This window comes from Aquila chrysaetos, chromosome 9 (genome assembly GCF_900496995.4).
Source record: "Aquila chrysaetos chrysaetos chromosome 9, bAquChr1.4, whole genome shotgun sequence".
Classification (NCBI taxonomy): domain Eukaryota; kingdom Metazoa; phylum Chordata; class Aves; order Accipitriformes; family Accipitridae; genus Aquila; species Aquila chrysaetos.
Window position 1 is genome coordinate 41,484,935 of NC_044012.1, and position 18,493 is coordinate 41,503,427.

At 53.2% G+C, this 18,493-nt stretch overlaps 1 protein-coding gene across 4 annotated transcripts in view; it reads right to left on the minus strand.

The window, feature by feature from the left end:
* SRRM4 (serine/arginine repetitive matrix 4) overlaps nucleotides 1–18,493 on the minus strand; it is a 52,063-nt gene that overhangs the window by 24,935 nt on the left and 8,635 nt on the right. For 3 of the 4 annotated variants that reach the window (XR_003924964.1, XM_030025444.2, XM_041126125.1), the window contains exons 2-6: nucleotides 5,570–5,713; nucleotides 3,181–3,264; nucleotides 2,788–2,859; nucleotides 1,065–1,091; nucleotides 299–349 (exon numbers count right to left, since the gene is read on the minus strand). Coding sequence is in view for 3 of the 4 variants with exons in the window: in XM_030025444.2 (XP_029881304.1) it covers nucleotides 299–349; nucleotides 1,065–1,091; nucleotides 2,788–2,859; nucleotides 3,181–3,264; nucleotides 5,570–5,713 (378 nt within the window). In the remaining variant the exon portion in view is untranslated. The remainder of the gene's footprint in view (nucleotides 1–298; nucleotides 350–1,064; nucleotides 1,092–2,787; nucleotides 2,860–3,180; nucleotides 3,265–5,569; nucleotides 5,714–18,493) is intronic. The other variant, XM_041126126.1, reaches the window with a different exon arrangement.

Here is an 18,493-nt window from a genome sequence, read left to right on the forward strand (position 1 = left end):
AAAAGCTGGAGTCTCTGCTCAGGACTGGATGAACAAGACACTGTACATCCTTGTGAGATTCAAAGAATGTACTGAATGAGGTAGCACAAAAGAGAGGGAGAGGAAAGATCTCCAGCCTCTACAAACCCTTTTCCATTCCAGCAAAACCAGAATTGCTGGCTTTAGCTGCAAAATAATCCTGAGAATTGCTTAGGGCTGTGCAGCCAGCGTTAGCTCCAGGGAACCCACCACATCAAGCACTTCCTAGCCCCACAGCTCTGCGCAGGCAGGGCAGGGAACTCCATGAATCGCTACTTACTGTTTTTTGTGTTTTCTTTCTTCCTTTCTCTTACTTTTGGGGCTTGAAGAACTAAATAAGAAATGGCTAATTAATTCGGAGATTTCTGTTCCGATAAAAAGCTGCACAATCACATGTCAATGTTACAGCTAGATTGCCCAAGAGCGTGCAATAAGAATGAAAGGGATTAAATGGTTCTGCCGCAGCACAGGGGGTCTGAGTGCCTGCTGACAAATCTGGCTCGTGGGCTTGGCCAAAAAGGATCCTCAAAGGGATCAGCCATCCTGGCGATTTTGCATTTTCCCATAGAGAAGATGAATACTTCTTGATACTGTACACACACGTACTGGAATCTGGAGAGTTCTTCCAGTACACACCTGGAAAGCCACTGAATCTGAATGTTTCAAAGATGGGCACTGCTGTGGGATGCCATACTGTTTGCAAATGAAACTATAAGAGAAATGAAGACTCAATATGCAGGATGGATGCAACATGGATGAGGTTGTCAGGGGCTAGGTTATACTAAGAGGTCTTTGTCAGTTATGTGCTTGATTGCACAGGCTGGGCTGGAGACCTGATTCCAGCGGAGTCTGAGGAACACATAAGGCTGAATAGGGAGAGGGTAGCCCCAGACCCACAGGGAATGCAGGGAGCCAAAGGGATTCCACAAGGAGATACAGAAGAAAAGTGTCTTCTGCCCCCACCCAGTGAACATCAACCTTGTGAGACCTTGAAGAGACCACTGAACTAATTTCTAAAGGACCACTCACACTTTCTCAACTCTTACCTGTGTCTTCTTTTCTTTGAAGATAGCCTGCAAGACACAAATATGTACACTGAATACAGGGTCTCACAAAACTGGAAATTTGAATCAGAGACAATGTGTTTAGGCCGAGCGTTAGCCTGAGCATCGCGAGACCACCTCATGTTGGGCAGTATGGCCCTGGCTGTCCTTTAGCCAGCTGGCAAGGGGGTAGCTGAGAAATGCTGGTATGGTAGAAGTGACTAGCACACTCTACAAATAACTGAGAATATGATCTTCAGGATAACAATTCTACAGAGATCAGATACATGCCATCCCTGGTGGGTCCATTTTCTCTGCTACTGCCTGCACTTAGTTTGAGGGTGCAGAGGTGAGTCCATTCCCTGGTTTTCTGTATGAAGGACCAAGTAGCAGTCAAAGGAAAAATCCTTTCTGTATAACTCCAGAGCAGCATCATGCCTCTGTCTTGCCTCCTGGAGCATCTCTGGGATGACACAGGAGCCACTGTGCTGGTGGTCCTCATAGAAAACCCTGGGAGCAGGGAGGACACTCTTCCTTGCAGTGAGGCCTGGCCCCAGTACACCGCACAGCCCGCTGTGTCTCATCTTGGCTTGGAGCACAACATCCTGCAGAAGATGTGGGCTGAAGTCCTGCCTAGAGGGGCCGTGAGATTGCCTGTGGCAAGCTCAGTTGGGATCTGTAGTTGAAGTGCTACTGGGTGTCTGGAAACAACCTCCATTGGTCACTAATGCTTAATGGTTTATCCTTTGGGGATACTTCTGGGGACCAGCTACAGCTTATCCTTGGCTTACAGGGGCATAAATGGGTACTAAAGGTTCAAAGCCAAGGAGCATTAGACCCAGGACTTCCATCAGGAGATGACATGCATAAAAGACCATAAGAATCTCTCCTTGGGAAGGAAGTATTTTAAAGGAGTTTCTATATCCTTGTCTCTCCTCCTCCCTCCCTCCCTTTTCTTTAAGATTCAACATCGGCTTTTCACCGTTATCCATTTTTGGTAGCTTCTCTCTTTGGTTCAATATATTATAAATACATGAACTTTCCAAGGGAGACGCATCCACTGTTCTCTTCAAATATTGGTTTAACGGTTGAGAGAAAACAGTGAAATATTTGCAATTTTAAAATTTAATCGTGCTCTTTGAATTAAACATGGGCTTCAGAAGGGGAACGTGGAGGCAGTCACCCAGAGCTGGGAGGGAAGACCGAGATGTGGATGTAGGGAGCTGGGTCTGAGCCTTTTCCTGGTCCAAACACTGACACTTTCTGCGGGCTGGGGAGAAGGGAAAGGGACCGGTGCAAGCCCCGAGCACCGATCCTGTTGGCATCCCAGAGGATGGGAGCCATGTGAAATGGGACAGCAAGGACAGCAGGCAGACCTCGTGGCGATTTGGCTCATCTGCCTCTCTTCCCCCGCGCCCCGACAGCTCCTATTTATCTGTTTGCACTGGGAGTGCACCCCATTTCACGCCCTCCTCGCCCAGAGGGACACCGGCTCTGCCCCTCCTCAGCCGTCCGGCTTTCACCTCCCGGTGGGGCTCTGCCCTCTGGGCAGCCATGACGGAGAGTCGGGAGTTTGACGCCTCTCTCTGCCTCCTGGCGCTGGGCTCGACCAGCTGCCCGACGGCAGTAACGCCTTCCACCCCTTCTCCAAACCTTCCCCAGCAGCCGCTGCCGGCGAGGAATTCCATTTTGGGGGGGGGGGGGGGGGGGGGGGAATAAAAAATACCTGTTTCTTTTTCGCTTCTTGGAGCTTTTCTTCTTCTTCTTCTTCACAGGCGAGGGGCTGTAGGAGGGAGACCTGAGGAGGCAGAGGGGCATTAGGGACCCGCAGGGCTCCCCACAGCCCTCCCCAGACACCCCAACCCTTACCCTGTCACCAGTGGCATCCCCACGGGGCGGAGAGGGGCCAGGGGCTGCCGGGGCCCCCCCAGGACGGGCTGTGGGGTGAGCCCCAGCCCACCATCTGCTGCCCTGAGGGGAGGGTGAGAAAATGGCGGCGCCTCCCTGGGCCTGTGGAAACCCCCAGCCCCTCGCACCTCCCCGCAGGTGAGCCTCCATTTTACACCCGCTTTCTTCCCTCACACGCGGCCGAGGGCTGCCTGTTCCCTCCCGCCCTCACCTCCTTCGCTTCTTGCGGCCGGATTTCTTCTTCTTCTTCTTCCCCCGGGCTGGCAGCGGCGCACTCTCCCCATCGCACGAGGGGCTGAGGAGGGGGAAAAACCAAAAACAAGCGAAAAATCAAAAGTAATAAAAATAAAACCTGAATCAGCTGACATGGGACTGCTCTCTCCCCTCCCCACCTCAGGGACATCTGGGGCAGAGACATCAGTTTTCACGGCGGACCTGGGGTGCAGGCAAGTGCCTAATTACTCTCTAACGAATAATTTAGTCACAGTTTAAATGAAGTGTCTCCTCCGCGGGTCTAATGGAGATATAATGAGACAGCTACTGTACACCACAGCGATGCCGGCTGATTATTTAAAACGTGTTTGCTGAGGTTAACAACTCCGTAACAGATTTATAGGTTTTGTTGCTCTTTGTAAATATGCTTTAAATAATTAATTGGCATTTAATTTGCATACAATAATTATTGCAACTATAATAAAAGACTTGACATATGTTAAATAGCAATTGATTAGAAATATATATTTTTTGAGATGCTATGGTAATTTAATGAGATATGCATCTCTTACACAGTTGTTAAACCTTGGGAAAAAAAAACCCCTCCTGTAAATTAATTTCTTTTTTAAACATATGATGCCGAATCACGTTACATTTCAATGAAAAGCAAATACCATGGTTAAATTAATTCAGAGCACTGGGCTGAAAATATGACAGATACTCCATGGCTACTCATTAACCAAAGCAAACTCTCATGAAGACAGTGGCAGCCTGGGGATCCCCAGGTTAATCCCCTGGATCAGGGGGATCAAATCAACCTGTGGATCCCCTAATTGATCCCCAAATGGATCCACGGATGAAGTTTTTGGGGGGCACAGCCAGCTTCCCAGGGGTCCTGCAAAATCAGTGTTGGAAATGAGAGTGCTGCATTTGTGCCTCAGTTTCCCCACTTCTCACCCCACTGGCAGGAGGAGCTGCTAGCAGGGAATGTGCAAAGGCAGCCCCGTGTTTGGAAAATGCTGTAGGATCTTCGCTGCAGAAACCGGCTGAAAATGGAGCGGTTTCTGCAGAAAGAACAAATGTTATCATTATTAAGAGTCCTAACACACAGCAAATGTCACAGCACATTGACCTGTGTAACAGGGGCTGTAACAGGGGGATGTGGTGGGGAGACTCAGGCTCCACTGCCCCCTGACACTTGCTCACCCGGGGCTTGAATTACTACCAAAATTACACTATCAGAAAAAGCCAATTGCTTAGTACTTTTAATACACTTTTCCTCGCCCTCTTTCTCCTCCCAAGGATTTCACCAACCAGTAGAAGCACTGTTAGGAGATATGGCACACCTTGGGCTTAGTGGGTCTTTTGTCTGCATTAAGGCAGAAAAAACATGTTTTCCAAGACAGCTCATTGTCGCTAAGCTCAGACATCTGCCCAAAGACACCTTAAGGGTCCGTGCCAGAGCAGGGACCTGAACACCCATCTCTGCCCCTCAGTTATCAGGATGCTCAAACCCAGCTCCCACGCCCTTCCCCTAACACAGATTTGGGCTCCCCACAGCAAAAAGGTCTGGGTGCATCTCAGCTCCCCCTCGCCCAGGGCCACGGCCAAGGGAAAGCAGGGAGAAACCTCTGACTGTACTCTGCGGCCACAGGCGGTTTCTGTAGAGCCCTTCTCCCTCTCCCAAGACAAAGCCTTTTGTCTTTGATGTGGAAGCTTTTACCCTGCGCTGATCTGACTTTAATTGTTTCTCCACGATTGTAATCAAAGTCTAATTAAAAGTACGCTTTAGATTATTGTTCCGCTTAGCCTGAAATCTGAAGATACGAAATGTGCTTTCTTGCTCTTTCTTTCCAGTATCTTTAACCGAATGGAGAGGCTTTAATCCCACAGAGAGTTTAGCAGTCAGGGCTCAGAGACCCTCGCCGCTTCATTTACAACATTCAATTCATTTTTCCCCTCTCAAGTTGTCAGGGGCTAACAAAGAACTGATAATGAAGCTGTGTCTTAATGAAACCAACGCTGCTGGTCTGCTCTAGGCTTGGGGAGAGGGGAATCGCTGAGGGTGATGCTCAGCCAGGGGTACCCTGCACACCTGGTAGCACACAGGGATGCTGGCAGGTTGCCTGTCTTCCAGCCGGGGCTACTTGCAAGGAGGCTGTAAGAGCAAGATGCAGAGTGGAAGCGAACTGCAGGTTTGCTGGTTTCTCCCTGCAGACACGCACAGGGATTTCATACAATTGCATACATTTGCTGTACACTCACACAGTCATTTAAGCCATCCCCAGCTCTCACAGACCCCCAGAGGAGCCGGGTAAACAGTCACAGACGCCTCCTCTGCCATCCCCCTGCTTCGAGGTGACCCTGCTCACAGCCCTCTCTCCTACCTGCGTGACCTGCGGTGACCATGGTCTCGTCTCTCCTTCCCTTTTGCACAGCCATTGGTGGTGGAGCTCTCCTTGACTGCACGACCACTCAGCTTTTCGGGACGTCTATCCTCCGCAGGGTACGACAGGCAGCTGAGCGTCCCACTACAGGAGCAAGAAGAGAGAAAGAGAGCAATAAAGAATTGTCCATTCAGCTGGGCTTGTTGGCTGAAGGTTCCCCATGTACTGGGGAATCCCCTTTCCTTTCCACAGGTAGGACCTGTGCTGCTGTGAAGGAGAGCTGCAGGTTGCTCTCAGGCCTCCTGAGCCCGTGGTGCTCAGCACCGCAGTGGGAAACAGTCCTACAAGGCTCCGGAAAGCCCCCATTTCCAAGCCAAGCTGCGCCCCAGCACGGGCAGGCTGTGCTCAGCTTTCAGGCAGAGATGCCAGGAGCATCGTGCAGCCAAGGAGCAGCTGGACAGCCCCATACTGCGGGGACAGCACAGGGTCCGGATCCAATGCCACAGAAAGGGGCAATGGTAGCTAATCAGACCAGCACCGCTAGACATCTTCCTCTGTGTTGTGGGTTTTAGCTTACCAGCTCTACAGAGATAGCACTGGTGTTACACTCTGATAGGAGAAAAAAAAAAAAAAAAAAAAAAAAAAAAAAAAAAAAAAAAAAAGCTTTTGCATTTCAAATGCCATTCTCCAAACCTGCTACTGCATTACCAATATCTTGCCACACATCCTCATCCTATCACCCTTGCCAGCACTCAAGTGGAAGCAAACTTTTGGCAGCTAGGGAAAAGCCCTCTTCCCGGCTCCTACAAATAGGGTGCTGGGCCAGTAAACACACCTGGTCCTGCTGAAAGCCCAAACTGGAGAACCTGGAACAGCCCAGCAGAGCTAAAGGGAACCACCTGGGCCAGGCAGGTGCCTGCAAGGGTCCTGGGGAGACCATGAGAGCTGGCTAGGAGCAGAGCCAGGGCAGGGAAAGCCTGGGCTGAGAGGTCTCCGAGAAACATGAGGCTGGGGCAGGGTGAGTTGAAATAGAGAAAAGCAGCCAAATGGAGAAAACAAACCCAAACGAGCCTGAGCTCAGACACTTGGGAGGAAAGTAAATAGGCTTCCAGGCCCTGCAGTTGTTTATTTCAAAGAACCGAAAGATTAATGGAAAGCCATAAACCATACCCAGCAGGGGCGCTGAGAACACTATGGTTTTGATGTCTTCCAGAGTATTATTCAAATAAATAAAGCAAGCATTGGCATGTCCAAGCCCAACCTGGCTGCGGGGTGGTACCAATGGTGGGTCGGGCTCAGGTGGCAGTGAAAGTGTTCCCATTTCTTCCCATTATCATTTTGAAGCCAATCTCAGGAACAGGTTGTGGGTGTTGCTTTGGGGTTTAGCCATTCCCAGGTCAGCTCTGCAAGGTCCCACTGCTGTGTCTGCCACCTGACCTACCTCCTCCCTTCGGAAAACAGCACGCCAAAGCCCCCGGGCCATGTGGACCCCGCCAGAGCAGGGAGAGTTTGGGATGCCCCCCTGCCAGCCCCACAACCACAGTGGCTCAGGGATACTGGGAGGGTGTTTTGGCTGCCATCACACGTAGGCTGTGGGAATAGGAACAAGGGGCTGGGGCCAGGTGCATGCTGCACATCTGGGGAGTTAAATGGGGGGCCAAGAGGGTGGTTAAAGAGCGATGTGATGCTAAAATGGCACGTTAGCCCTGGTTAAGCATGGCCAGAGGTTTGCATGCCCCAGGGAACATCCCGCTGCCTGCCCCAGCCATGAGCAACACTGTTTGGGGCTGGAGTTGGCACAGGAGCACCTGCAGAAGAAGGGTCACCCCTCTCTTTTCACCTGTGTTTTCTCTCTCAACAAACTCCCACTTTCTCTAATAGCTGACTCCTTTTTGGAGGCCCTTTTGTAATGCCTGAACATTTAAGGATGCGCATCAGCCAAATACAAGCAACAGGGATCAGTGTGGGGAAGCTGGGTGAAATATTTCTGGCCCAGGACATGCAGGAGGTGATGGTCCCTCTGCCTTGAAAAATCTATTACTCTGCTTGTAATAAATCCCCCAGTCACTTCCCAACATCTATGTTATTTTTAACCATCTGGGAAGCTACATGGTTAATTGCTTTCTTTGTGTGAGCTAATTAGCTCGTGGCCTTTCCGGAACCCCTTTTAAGAACAGTCTTCTGAGGCTCAATCATTAGGATCCATTAAAAATGTCCCCAAATTAATGACCTGTGCAAAGTCTGGGCTGGACCAGCTCCAGCAGTGGAGGCGGGAGGTTCCTCCCCGGACTGGCGGCATGCTGGGGCACCACTACCTTGCAGGAGGGACCCGGGCACGGCCGGTGATGTCCCTGTCACCCCGGCCTCCGCTCCCACTAATGGGATTTTCAGGTCCTGGGGTTAAAACATACTGGCCTTGAGGCAACCAAAGACTACTGTCCTGAAACGCGCTAGGAACCCTTTCTTCTGGGCTTGGAAGTAATTATTGATGGAAATAATTATTTTCCAATTCCATCAAAGGCTGGCTTCAATTCAACCAAATGGTCTCCTCTGATGAATGCTGAGAGTCACTAATGCTCTAAACTGGCTGGTAAACCCCTTGTGTTAAGTTCCGTAGACATTGATTGAATATATATATAAAAACATTTTTTTTTGTTGTTGTCTTTCCTGTCTTTCATGACTGATATAAAAGTGCTTGCAGTTTGGAGTGAATGATTACTGTGGCCTCAACGGAGAGGATTATCACACCTTCCCCTGCCGGTCCCCACCTGCAGCAGAAAGGAGAAAGCCTCTGTGGGTGCTTTGCTGGAGCCCACGGAGACGTGTGCCGGAGCAGGCAGGAGGAAGAGGAGGCAGGAAGGATGCCCAGGGTTTGCCCTGCTGGGGGGCAACAGTGCTTCACCATTGGAGCGAGGACCGCAGCCTCTCTGCCTAACGTATGGGTTGCATGTTTGTCCCTGGGGATGCACTTCTGGCCATGGGCAGCCGGGCCAGGACAAGGCAGCTGCCCACCCGTCCTGCCTGCCCTCCAAGTTTCTCCATTTCCATTAGGCAATTCGATTGCTTGCACTCATTTTTCTTTTTTCTTTCTTTTTCCCACGCAGAAATCCAGCCTATCCATCAGACCTGTCCAAAAGCAGCATCCCTACTCCTGACGGGGAGACCTCACACGGCAGGGCACCTGCCGGGCTGCCTGCAGCCAGCTCAGAGCAAAACATGCCCTGTGCAACCTCCCGCCATGGACGGCTCGCCTTGTCCCTTCCCTTCATAGCAGTCTCCAGTCCAGGAGGGGTTTTTTGAGCTCACGGCAATTTTTGCCAGCTTTTCAGCGGCTGGAAGGGAAGCAGCAGGCACGCAGGGCTCTCGCCTCTCCCACCAGCCCAAGCCCTTCACTGCTTTTTACAAGCCAGCCAGCCCACCTCCGCATTGTGGTATCAGATTTGGGCTCTCCCATATTTTCCTAACAGAATGTGTTGACAGCAGAGGGAAACGATCTATTGCTACCCTAATAGAAATGATGCAGAAAAGGTCACTGGTGGGAAAGAACCCAAATATTCCTAATTTAAGGGGGGGTGAAACCACTGTAAAACACTATGGCCATTTGGAAGAGAATGGGGCAGGTGATGGCAGCCTGCCTGTGAGGTGTGTGGGGGGGCTGTTTATTTCTGCAAAGCTTGAACCGCTTCCCACCAGCCTTTCCCAAACACACGTCATGTTTCTGAATCCCACCGGGCTCCCTGCTGCCGGCCGTGCCCCGTGGAGCACCATCACCAGGTGCCACCCCATCCTTCCTCCCTTCCCGGGGGTGCTGGCATGTCACCTCCAGTTTGTAGTGGCACCAAGGAGGCCAGTTAACCACGCTGCGGCCCCTGCACGCCGCAACGGGTCCCTTTGGGACTGGACATCACTGTTTGCTGGGGAAAGGTAGAAAGTCACTGACAGGATCAGTGGGAGGCTTTTGCACTGGTCGTCGTACCGGAGCCAGAGGTGGCCATGCGCATGGGTGGCAGGATAAGGCCACTTCTCTGCAGAGGCCAAGGAAAATGCAAGACCTTGCAAACTCCCAAGTTTGCAAGACATGGGAGATGCGCTGGGCTCAGCAAAGACCCCTCATGGAAGTTGTTAAAGACGTGCTGTGGCCTCCAGAGCCGTGGGTGAGCCCCACAGGTGAGTCGTGGGGGCTTAAACCAGCCCATCCGTGGGGCAATATCCCCCCTCCCCGTTAGCCCCCAGAGGATTGCACTGACCTTCCTGCCCACAGATGGATCCCGGCACCTTTCACAGAGGACGGGACAAAGGCACAAGGTATTCGCTGCCTCAGGGAGCAGACCTAACTCCCAAACCATCCCCATTCCTCCATCCTGGGCCGCCGCGCTCGGTGCCATGGCCAAGTGCCATCTCATCGGGCCATGAAATGTGGCACTTGGTGACACACGCTTCACCGGGAGCTAGACCCAATGACACCCGTCCCCCCCGGTCCCGCAGCGACGTGCAGTCGGTGTGGGTTTGGTGTGCACTTGAGATCCCGGCGTGCTGGCGGCTCAGCGCTGCCGGGGCCGGGCAGCTGCCTTCCCCTGCCTGCAGGCTCCTGCGTCCCAGCCGAGCTCCTCTGCCCTGGCCCCGCAGCAGTCTCCTGCCACAAAGCTTTCATCAATCATCCTTTTCCCCTGCGGTAACTCAGCTCCTCTTCTCGAGAGGAGAGAAAAGCAGGAAAATTGCCTTCCTAGTGACCTTTCAGCTGCCAGACCCTGCTACCAGGCCATCTCCCTACGCGCAGCAGCATCGTCCCTCGCCTCCGCAGGATGGGCTCCAGCAGTCCCAGCCCTCGGTGGCCTTGCCACAGCCCCTCTGCCCTTTTCAGCTGCTTTGCAAGCAGCAGCTTAAGCACGCTGGGGCTGGATCATGCTAACCAAGGCTTTTTTTTTTTTTTTTTTATCATTTATTTTACTTTGCACATGCAGCTGGGTTGGGTGCTGGATGCACCCGGCCGCATACACAAGCACTTTGGAGGCCCCGAGCACTGACTGCACTTGGCAGACCTGCACTGACAGCATTTCCAAGCTCAGGACAGAGTATCTGGGAAAGCCAATACAGAAACTTCACTACCTTACCCTTTTCAGCCCTCGCTGGCTCCACATTCCCATCATCTCTACAGCCCCCGCTGAAAACACAGGAGCGGCTCCAGCCAACCGGAGCCCCGAAAATGGAAAAGGTTAAAGCATCTCTGATGATCCTATTAGTCGTGAATGTTTCACTGGCATTAAACCAATGATGGATGCCTCGCCAGGGGACTGGGAACATCAGCCCGTGAAAGCACGTGGCGTCGGTGGCAGGCGCACCGCCCCGAGGGGAAGCAGGAGAAACTCCCGCGCCCGCAGCCCCTCGCACCAGGGATGGTCTTGCTGCTTCTCCTGAGGAACGTGGAAAAAGTGGGTGGACACATGATTGAATATCTCACCTTTCCTCACCTGGAGGTTTTGGGTGTGCAGGAGGAGGTAGGCGGAGGTTTGAGGTCCCCGCTGTCCCGCATCCCTGCGGCTCTCTGCCACGGCTACCTCCGATGCGCTACTGCCTTGGGCTCTTGGCCCCGGTGGACTGAGCTGCTCCCGGGGTTTCTAAAATCCACCACTTTGGGCTGAGAAGCCTTTTGGTGCTGGCAAAATGACACTTTTATTTTCTCTCTTGCTCTCTGGCTTTGCTCATCTGATTGAAAAAGAAAATGGTCGAACCGTTCCTTTGTCCCGGGAGAGGGAGGGGGCAGAAAAGATGGTTGTAAAGACATTTCCAAGCGAAAACTCCAGCAGATATGTTTACACAAATCTCTTTGAAATATGCACTAAAAATACCTCTTCAAAATTAGGAGATCGGGAAAATTGTAAGTGCTTCCCACAAACACACACACACACACACACACACACACACCCCATGGCAGGTTCTTTCCCCACCTCATTCAAACCGTTATTATTAGTGCGGCAGGAGCCCTGCAGTTTGTTATTGAAAATTATAATAGCAAATAACCGAGATATTTTCCCTGATTACATAGACTTCAAGCCAGTTCAATTTTAATCTTCTCCCCACTATTTTTCCTGTGCATCAGCAGAGGCACCAGCTGCAGAAATGCGCGTGGTTTTCTTGAGGCAGTTTAAACACAGAAGAGAAATACAATTCTGCAATATACATTTTTCATCCAATTTTTGCCAGCCACGACTTGCCTCCCCCTCCTGCTCCCGGGAACCCTGCGTCCTGCTGCAAGCCTGTATGCAGCAGCGTCTCCTTTTGCTTCTCGGACTCCAGAAAGATTTAACGACCGCTCTTATCGCATCCCGGGCCAAAAAAGCAGCTTGGCTCTTTATTTTCCAGCAGTTGATTTGCTATGCATGGTTGAATCAGAACAGAGGAGCTTCCCTGCTGGAAGAGGCCCCGGTAGCGGTGCAGGGTCAGTGCCAGATGCTTTCGGGGGATGCTGTGCGGTGGCAGCCCACGGGGAGGGCTCTGTCCCGGGCACCAGCTGGCGGCGGCTCCCGCTGCGCAGCACAGGATGGATGGCTCTGGCGGAGCGTAAAACTCCACGAGGGAAAGCGATGCTCCCGTGGACCATCTTTCTTAGGTAGGGTCAGGCACAAAGGCGAGCGCAGCTTCTCCCTGGCTGCCCACGGTTGGGTGCCCTCCTCCCCCGGGGCACCGGGACCCCCGTCCCCCTTTTTTCCTGAGCACCTGGCTGCCTTGCAGGGCTCGGCGTCAGCTTCCCTTCGCTGCCAGCAAACCAGGATGGGTCCGCCGACCGCCTGCCAGCGACAGCAGAGATAAACCCGGGGAATATGGCACGCGGTCCTAGCGTTTCTAAAGGAAACCTGGACCGCTGCCCCATCTCGAGCGGTTTCTGCTGCATCTTGTGCCTCCCACGCTGCCGGCTCGGAGGTCCCTGCGGTGCTTTGTGCCCATCAGCACCTGCACGCTGCCAGGCCAGGCTTGCTCTCAGGGGGACATCCTGTGCCTTTCCTATCCTTAAATCCTCATCCTTAGACAAATACCCTGGAGGTTCCCACGCCTGTAAAGGAGCCAGTTTTCTCCTCAATCAGGGAATAGGAAAGAAGGAGCCTTGGCTGTCCCAGCAAACACAGCTGAAATTGCCGACATTGCCATGCTGTACCAAGGCACAGCAATCCTGCACATCCCTGATCCATGTTTTGGGGGACTCCAGGCTCCTGAGTGACCCTGGCATGGCAGGGACTGGTCTGAGGAGGGACTGGGACCGAGAGCTTGTACTAAACCCTCCCATAGCCCCATGGCCACTCTCCTCCTGGCCGGCTGTCATGGTTTAACCAGGACACCGGCCACAAACTGCACTCCCAGACCCCATCCCTGCCATCATCCCCAGGCAGCATGGAGCGGCCATGGGGACAACTGCTCCGCAGTGAAGGGGGCAGAGCTGACAGCCAGGCACGGGGGCAACCCTAAGCAGCCCGTGCAGAGCTTGCAATTAGGAAAAGTCTGGATCTGAGCTCAAATTTCTCATTAATCGCTCACCCACGAGCAGCGCAGGGCAAAACCACGCCGGGCGAAGGTCAGGACCGTGGGCTGGGAGGGAGCCCAGTGGCTGTGGTTGGGAAATTCCCGACACAACACTGGGAGCTAGAAGCTGAGGAGCACCAGGAGATGATGCTTAATGTTTTAGGAGGGTTTTATTAAAAAAACCAAACTGAAGGATGTCCCAGAAAAGAAGCGCTCTGCCACTATCTGCAATGCGGTCAGGCTGGAGAGCACCTTTGCACCCAATGGGCTGCACAGTGCCAACCCCCCCTGCACCACGGAATGTCCCCTGTGTCACCGCAGCACCCCGGGTTCAAGCCAAGCCCCCCCCCGCCTTGCTTCAGTGCTGGCTGCTACGGATGGGACCACGCTTGCATACAAGATTCCAGTCCCTCGCACAGTTTAATCTGGGATTTTTTGGAGATCACTATCCTCCCAGCAGGCCTGGGCTTGCTCTTTAGTGGGGAAGCCATCCTGTGTGCTGCCAAGCGATGGCAGGGCCAGCCCGTGGGATGCCACATCACGGTGCTCGGTCGTTACAGGCGCTCTCTGCGATGCGCCGATGCCCTCCTTTGTCCAAAACCTATGCCGTCTGGCATGGCGAACAGCAGTGAAATAGTGTATTTGCCAATAACACAGCTCATTAAATTTTAATCAAATAAGGGATTGTAAGCGCACAGTTACCAGGAGCTCCTGGGAGTGCTGAGAAGCCACTTTAAAAATGAATTAGTAATAAGGCACGTTGGAAGCAGCAAGGAGAAGACGGCTGGAGAAGATCCACTTGAAGCAGCAATGCTCCCTTTGCTGCTCACATAAAGCTTTTTCCTCCTGTCCTTTAATTTGCTTTTTTTTTGAATTGCCACTGGAGGAAGAGGGGAAAACACATGGGATATCCCAATACTCAGATAACTCCAAAACACCAACCTGTTCATGCAGCTGCCGCCTGCCTGCGGAGCTGTCCTGGGAACGACTCTGGTTGATGTTGACGGGGAGACCATGGAGAAGACGGCCACCCCATCCATCCAGGCTGGGGACAGGGACATTCAGGTCACCGCACTCCGTTAATAAACCACCCCCTGTGCCGGGACACAGGCACGCATGCCTGCCTGCAGCTAACAAACAGCAATCCCAAGAGCTCAGCTTGAAACGACTCCGATGCTAAAAAAAATGCTCAACCCCCACCCAGGACAGACCTGTGGGTGCATCTGAATGGGTGTCCCCAAGCCAGGTGTCCAGGAGCATCACCCGAGCAGGGCAGCACCGGTGCTGCTCTGCCCCGTGGGGCTGCCAGACTTAGAGGAGCTGAGAATAACATTTTCTGCCAACCTGTGAAAGGCAGAGCCAGTCTGCTGCACTTGGGGGGGGGACTGGTGAGAGGGGGGTCCCTGGACATCCTCCCGTTTGGGACTTGTCTCCTGAACATCCATCCTGCCACGATGCCCAGGGCCGCGCTGCCAGGGCCACACGGGGCCGGGAGGGCTCGGTGACGCCGCGAGGAGCAGATGTCCCTGCGCGGGGATGCGTGGGCAGCAATTAGCTCCCGCGGAAAGGAATTAAGGAACAGATTTCTCCTGCCGGAGACACGAGCCTATAATGTTCCCAGCCCAGGAAGTGCGGTGGCAAGCGGGCTTCAACCCCCCGCTACATGCTGCCAGGGGCTTTTTATGGCCAGAAGCACCCTTTGCCTCCCTGTATCGCATCTCCTATGTCAGCTGAGCTGAGAAATTCCCAAATTGCAGCTTCATGGGTGGGAGGGTTTGGTTTGACTCCAATCCTCCTTCCCTGTAACACACCCTGGTCCCATGGGAAGCACCTCGGTGGTCTTGCAAGCTGCCCGGGAAGGACTGGTGAGGGGGTTTTAAGTTAAGGAGAGTTTCTGGGAGGGAACACAGGGCCTTTTCTCCTCTCTCTGTGCTCCGAGGAGGGAGAGGTTGGTATGGCCATGCCAACCCTGCCACACGGCAGACACCGGGGTGCTCGGTGCTGCAGCACCCAGGGCTGTTTGGGGGTCAGAGCCAGAAAGAAACCTCCTTCTCCGCTCCCAGGTCTTGTCCCCAGCCATCCACACCACCCTGCAACTCTGATGTTTTAAATCATCCCCAAAAAGAAAGGCGAGGATATTTATCGGCTTGCTGCTCCCTAGGGGGAAGGTTTGGAGGAGGTAGGTGGGTGCCTGGGCTCCTGGGCCCTGTGGCAGACCCTGCCAGGAGGGGCTGGAGAGAATCATTTCACTTTTCGGCACATCCACCTTTAATTGGGTGTAATAATAATTTTATTGCTTGCTGGGATTTGTGAGGCTGAACTAATATTTGTAAAATGCTTTGCTATCGTCAGTTGAAAGGCAATCTAGAACGGCAAAGCCCCGGTGTTATTCACATTTGGATAATCCAGAATTATTCATAAACAAAATCAAGATTATGCAAATATATTCATTAGTTCTCAGAATACCTCCAGGAAAATAGAGGAATTAGTCTTGTTAACAATTATATGTTATGTAAGAGTGTGTCTAAGCACGCACAGACCCGCTCGCTATCGGTGCTGGGGCACATTTGCCTGGGACTTGTCCCAGGATCTCAGAGCGCTGAAGAACAAGGGCTTGGCCTGTGCAAAGCAGCCACATCAATTTTGGGATATCCGGATGCCCTATGGCAAGCAATAGCACCCGGCACAGACCCCTGCACCGCCACCGCCCCGCGGTCCCGCCGGCTGCTTTTCAGCCAAAACAGCAGAGACATCCCCAACGTCCCCTCCGCAACCATCACGGATAGCCTACGCATGAAAACCATCACCTTATTCTAGCCAAAACAGCCTTTCCTACCCAAATGAGGATTTTTACGGTACGTGCGGGGCCAGGAGGCTGAGGAGGTGGGATTTGGATGCAGCCCTCTCGCTCAGGACCTGCCCTTTTCGCTCTGCACGAGCCCTCGCCCCGATGCGAGCTTGTGCCCAGCTTGGCTTTCTGCAGTGCAATGCCACCCTGTATTCGGGGTGTGCTGGGAAAGGGGAGATAAAGGTGCATCGAAAATACCGCGTGGTTTAATTAATGCCACATGCCTTTCACTGTATAGGTTGTGTGGATTGTTAATTATTTTTATAAAGAAAATAATTAGTCCCAATCAAGGCAGAAGCTCTCCAGAATTACAGCTCATTAACTGTTCTCACATTTTTCTGTTCTATAAAAAGTCATGTGGTGCTGATGAAAATTATAGACCCTTGGAATCAGCATTAAATACAAATTCAGACAGTGTTACCATCCTATTACCATCAACCGCATCGACTTGGCTTCGGTAATTGCAGCTGGAGATGAAGTGCAGGGATTTCTGCTCTATACTATCTCTGAAAACAAGCACTCTGCCCATTAGTTTGCCGGAAACAATGTGACACCAAGCCCCGACTCAGCTAAGTACGTCCCCGAGGAGATGACAGCCACCAAGGAGAAAGGGGAAAGCAAGGCGGCTTTGCCGGGGATGGGAAGATGAGGGTTGCTCAGGTTCGGTTCAGCTCCAGTTTGCAGCGGGGCTGCTCCTGCACAGAGCAGGGGTGACCACGCAGGTCTGCTGCTTGCCTAAATTAGGAAGGTGAACCAGCTAACGATGCGGCAAAACTGTCCTATGGGCTGGGGTAGCAAAGCCACCAGTTCAAGGGACGGAAAGAGCTAGGAAATGCAGATGGAACAAGGAGCAACCTTTAAGCAGTGGGATTATCCTCATGGGACATGGGGAAAATAGGACATGGAGGGATGCTCTTGTCGGGGATGCGGGAGCATCCCCAAGCCTCTCCCTCTGGACCATCCTGGTCCAGGCACCGTGCTGAGGCTGACTCTATCGAACGCTGCAGAGGCCTCGCTCAAAGCCTAATTGAAAGAAATCACAGCACATTAAAGGGAGTTCAGGTCAAATCAATACGGACACAGTGGGGAGGGCGAGCGGGGGGAGCGGGGCAGTGCCCGTGTCCTAGCGCCAGCTCTGCAGGCAGGGCACAGGCTGCGGCCGCAGGCTTCGTTGCCTGCTTTTCCGCCGTGCAAAGGCAAGGTGAGACCCGCTGTCCCCCGCTTCGCGCAGGACAAACCCAGCAGCAGTGCAGGGCGAGGGTTGGCAGCGGCAGCCCGCGGCAGGGAGGGGGCAGGGGAGCCGCGGGTCCTCAGAATCCTGCTTTTCAGTTTCCATTAATCAGGGATGAACGTGCCTTCGGTGGCATTCGCAGCCCAGCAGAGCCGTCAGCCAGCTCTTTGGCCCACGAGTCTCCACCGCAAAATTAACCCATGGTGGCAGCTCCCATGCTGAGCGCCTGCCCTTGAGCATCCGAACCTGCTCAGGGGGATGAGGATGGGGAAACTGGGGCTGTGGGTGGAAAAAACACTTCTGGGAAGCCCCTGAGGGCAATGGGGCAGTAAATACTGCCACGAGGCATGAAATAGCCGGGAGCCAAACCTGCCGCTGGTGTTGTGCCTTTAGCTCTGTCCCTGCAGGTGCTGAGATGCTCATGGCGAGGGCAGGGATGGGGCCACAGCCACACGGCCCCAGCGCACCTGAGGGCAGGGATGTGCCTGGAGCATGAAACAGCTGCATCTGCCAGCCTGGACTCTCCGAAACATCCAAAAAGCCCTCCAAAACATCCGAAGGACATTCTTCACCTGCGCTGGCTCCTGAACCACGCATGGGAAATGTTTGGGAGAGTACAAGGACCGGTCCAAAACTGTGGCAATGACTTCTCCAGCCGTCAGACAGAATGGACAACGGAGTCCCTGCAGCTGGGGCTGCCCTGGGATTCTGGGGGAGAAGCAGCCAACACGTCCCCTGTCCTGCAGAGCTCAGACCCGCACAGGGACCCCCCAGGGCAGCCAGGGTCTGGGGACACAGGGCCAGGGGAGGTCACCAGGAGATCACATCCATCCTCGATTAGGAGGCACGGGGCACACCCGGGCCGACAGCCCGTGCGCTCCACCGCTCCCCGGCGGGTCAGGCTGCAAAATACCCCCATCTCGGTCATTAACCAGCGGCTCCCTTTGTTCCCCAGCACACGTTATCCGCCTGCCTCTCTGCTCTGGTGACCCTGCACCATTGTCCTTCATTAACTTGGCCAACGCGTGGCTGATGGGCAGACAAAGGCAGGGACGGGGCAGGTGGCTGCGGCAGGCGGATAACCACAGAGCCCATCCCACACGGCAGGCGAAACTGGGCTGCTTTGTTGCTTTGGGTTTTTTTTTCCTATATGTTCCTGATTTTGGAGTTTTTTGGCAAATAAAAACCCCATCCCTTGGAAGAAGCAGTGTTGAACCCACTTGTCTTGCTTCTCCCCAATCGTAACAAACCTGGCCATGCTCTGATCAAAGCAGGGGGGATTTGAGGCGGACAAATGCTTTATAGACAATAGGTTCCCAGAGTTAAACCACCA